Source organism: Marmota marmota, unplaced genomic scaffold (genome assembly GCF_001458135.2).
Source record: "Marmota marmota marmota unplaced genomic scaffold, marMar, whole genome shotgun sequence".
In the NCBI taxonomy this organism is placed as follows: Eukaryota; Metazoa; Chordata; class Mammalia; order Rodentia; family Sciuridae; genus Marmota; species Marmota marmota.
The window spans coordinates 65,513,509-65,516,384 of record NW_025999900.1 but is presented as its reverse complement, the minus strand read 5'-3'; the positions used below and the strand labels follow the sequence as shown (position 1 = coordinate 65,516,384).

The window sequence follows — 2,876 nt, the reverse complement described above, 5'->3', positions numbered from 1 at the left end:
GCAGCTTCTCTCAAAAACATCTGCAAAGTGCTCTGCTTTACTTTAAGTCCTTTTGAACATAACAACCCATCTAGGGCCAACAAAATTGGGCTTGAAGAAGTAACGCCCATAATGTTTTCAAAACTATAAAGAAAGTGAAAGTACAAAAATCCCCGCTCTCTTCCTTTTACAGGGGAGCGTTCCGTTCTATGAATTTCCCGCTCTCTTCCTTTTACAGGGGAGCGTCCCTTTTCTCGCTCTCTTTCTTTACCGAGGAGCGTCCCGCTATTAGCTTGTGGATTCCCACTTTACCTGGGAACTTACCGGTGCACCACCCTGACTGCTGAAAGTTCTGGATCCTGGGTTTGAGGAATATAATTCCCCGTCCGGGCCACCAATTGTCGCAACCCCTCGCCAGCAAGGGAAAACACGACACAGGATTTTTCTTTCAGCAGTTTATTCAGGCCTTGATTCAAGTATCATCTTCTAGCGACCCCCCGCCGAGCGCCCAAGCACAGCCTAATAAAGCCTCCCGCATACCAATCTTAAGCTGCCACGTGGACCTTTCTCATAGGATGGGAAGGGATTGCGTGCCAATTCTCCATATTAGGAGTTGTTTGTCACAGGCCACAGTGGAAGCTGGCGCCATCTTCTAATGGTGGCCACGGTCTAATTAGAACGGCTCACCACAACGAGCATGGGAAGCTCAGGATCAGGGGTGGAGCTCAGGACAAGCAGGTGCACTGGGGAACAAGGAGCACAGGGAGGGACCAAGGAGCAGGAACAGATAGGAACCTGGGGAGTGAGATGTTTACTGTAATCCTGTGGGGTTTCCTTTCTTTCTCTACCTTATAGAACCTAAAGAGACCCTGGAATGCACCTGCTATAGAGGACCTGGGGAATATCCAAGCCCCTGGCATGGAACAGACTCTTTGTTAAATTTTCCTTCATTTATAAGTACATATTTTCTTCATCTCATTCTTATGAATTTCTCTGAGAGGCAAACACACCTTGTACACAATTGAAAGTAGTCGGAGGTCTGAAAACTCAAGTTGTCTTTGGAGGATGGAAGCATCAGAGTCATTACCCTCATCTGGAGGTCAGTCTGCTGTGTTGTCATCAAGAGGGACAGCTGCATGAAGGACTCAGTGTCTCTGTAAGAAAGAGGGCTTCATGCCTGTCCTCAGGTCTGAGGACTTCCAACCCTTCTGCTGCACCACCAACAGTCCTGGTCCCCTGGCTTCTCCCCACCACCATGGATAGCCCCTCTGCCTGGAGGGAGCAGGGAGGGGAGTCTGACTGGACTCAGGGCAGCATCCAGGATCCTCAGCCCCAGGAGACCTTGCTCAGGGGAGGGGTGGGCAGCAGCATCCCTCTCCTCAGCTCTCCTCTGCTAGATGTGTGGAGTTTCCTCATTGAGTGTGTTCAATCAACTTCCAGGGACATGGTTACTGACTGATTTGGGGCAGCTGTGTGAAACTGAGCTCTATTGAGTCAGAGGACAGCACCCTGACACATGGGGGCCAGGTGGCATGATGGATCCCAGGCTGTGCACACAGCTCTCCTCCTGCTGGTGATGGAGACCACAGGCCCAGACACTAGGGATAGGGCTCACAAGGCATGAGATCTGCACACAGAAAACAATCATTTATAACTTAGTCTGCACTTTTCCATAAAATGACGGACAACACAATAGAGCTTCCATCAGGTGATGTGTGCACATGCAGCAAATGAAATAATAGGAAGGACTCTGGACCCATAAGACCCCTGTAATGATATGGAATCATGTTAAAGGGAGAGTGATAGCTGCCACCAGCTAAGAAGCAAGCTCATAACTGCTGGGGCTCTGCTGTATTTGAGGTCTCCAAATGCAGATTGCTATAGAGTAGTCACTCATATCAAACATAAGCAGTTAGACACAATGAACCACAACTCATACTTCTGTGTGGAATTTCACATTTGCACCCTGGAGTTACCACCTCAAATATATCTTTTAGTGGGTGTGTTAAAAATAAATCCACAAACAATAATTGAAAAGAAAAAAGATCACAGAAGAAGTTCTACTTTCCTGAAAGCTAATCTATCCACTAGGTTGCTCCATGACTCTCCCAACTTCACTGAGTGCTGTTCTATGAGGCCTCCACCCAGAGCTGCTATATAGTGGGAGGACATGCAAATAGGGCCTCCCTCTGCTCGTGAAAACCAGCCCACCTGACCCTGCAGCTCTGCACAGGAGCCCAGCCCTGGACTCCCAGCTCAGCCCACTCAGTGATCAGGACTGCACACAGCTGCTCACCATGGAGAGTGTGCTCAGCTGGGTTTTCCTGGTGGCTGTTTTCAAAGGTAATGAATGGAGAACCAGAGATCCTTAGTGTGTGAGTGGACAGGAGTGAGAGGAAGAGTGGATGAGTGCCAGTGTCCTGACCAGGCTGCCTCTGTGTTTGCAGGTGTCCAGTGTGAGGTGCAGCTGGTGGAGTCTGGGGGAGGCCTGGTGCAGCCTGGGGGTGGGGGGTCCCTGAAACTATCCTGTGCAGCCTCTGTATTCACCTTCAGTGATTACTTCATGCACTGGATATGCCAGGCTCCAGGGAAGTGGCTTGAGTGGATCTCATACATTAGTGGTGATAGCAGTGACATCAACTATGCAGACTCTGTGAAGGACTGATTCACCATCTCTAGAGACAATGCCAAGAACACACTGTACCTGCAATGAGTAGTCTGAGGGCTGAGGACAAGGCCATCTATTACTGTGTCAGAGACACAATGAAGGGACCTCAGTGTGAGCCCAGACACAAACCTCCCTGCAAGGCACTCATGGCCAGCAGGGGGCGCTCAGCACACAGGAGCTCAGGTCAGCCAGGAGCAGGTGCAGAGGGAGGAGAGAGCAGCTCACCTCA

The 2,876-nt window shown here is 50.0% G+C and overlaps 1 gene segment (V, D, J or C); it reads left to right on the top strand.

The window, feature by feature from the left end:
- Positions 1-2,212: 2,212 nt before the first annotated feature.
- On the top strand, positions 2,213-2,659 carry LOC107145757. The segment is given in 2 exon segments: positions 2,213-2,322; positions 2,427-2,659. Coding segments are annotated over 2 exon segments (264 nt in total).
- Positions 2,660-2,876: the final 217 nt, after the last annotated feature.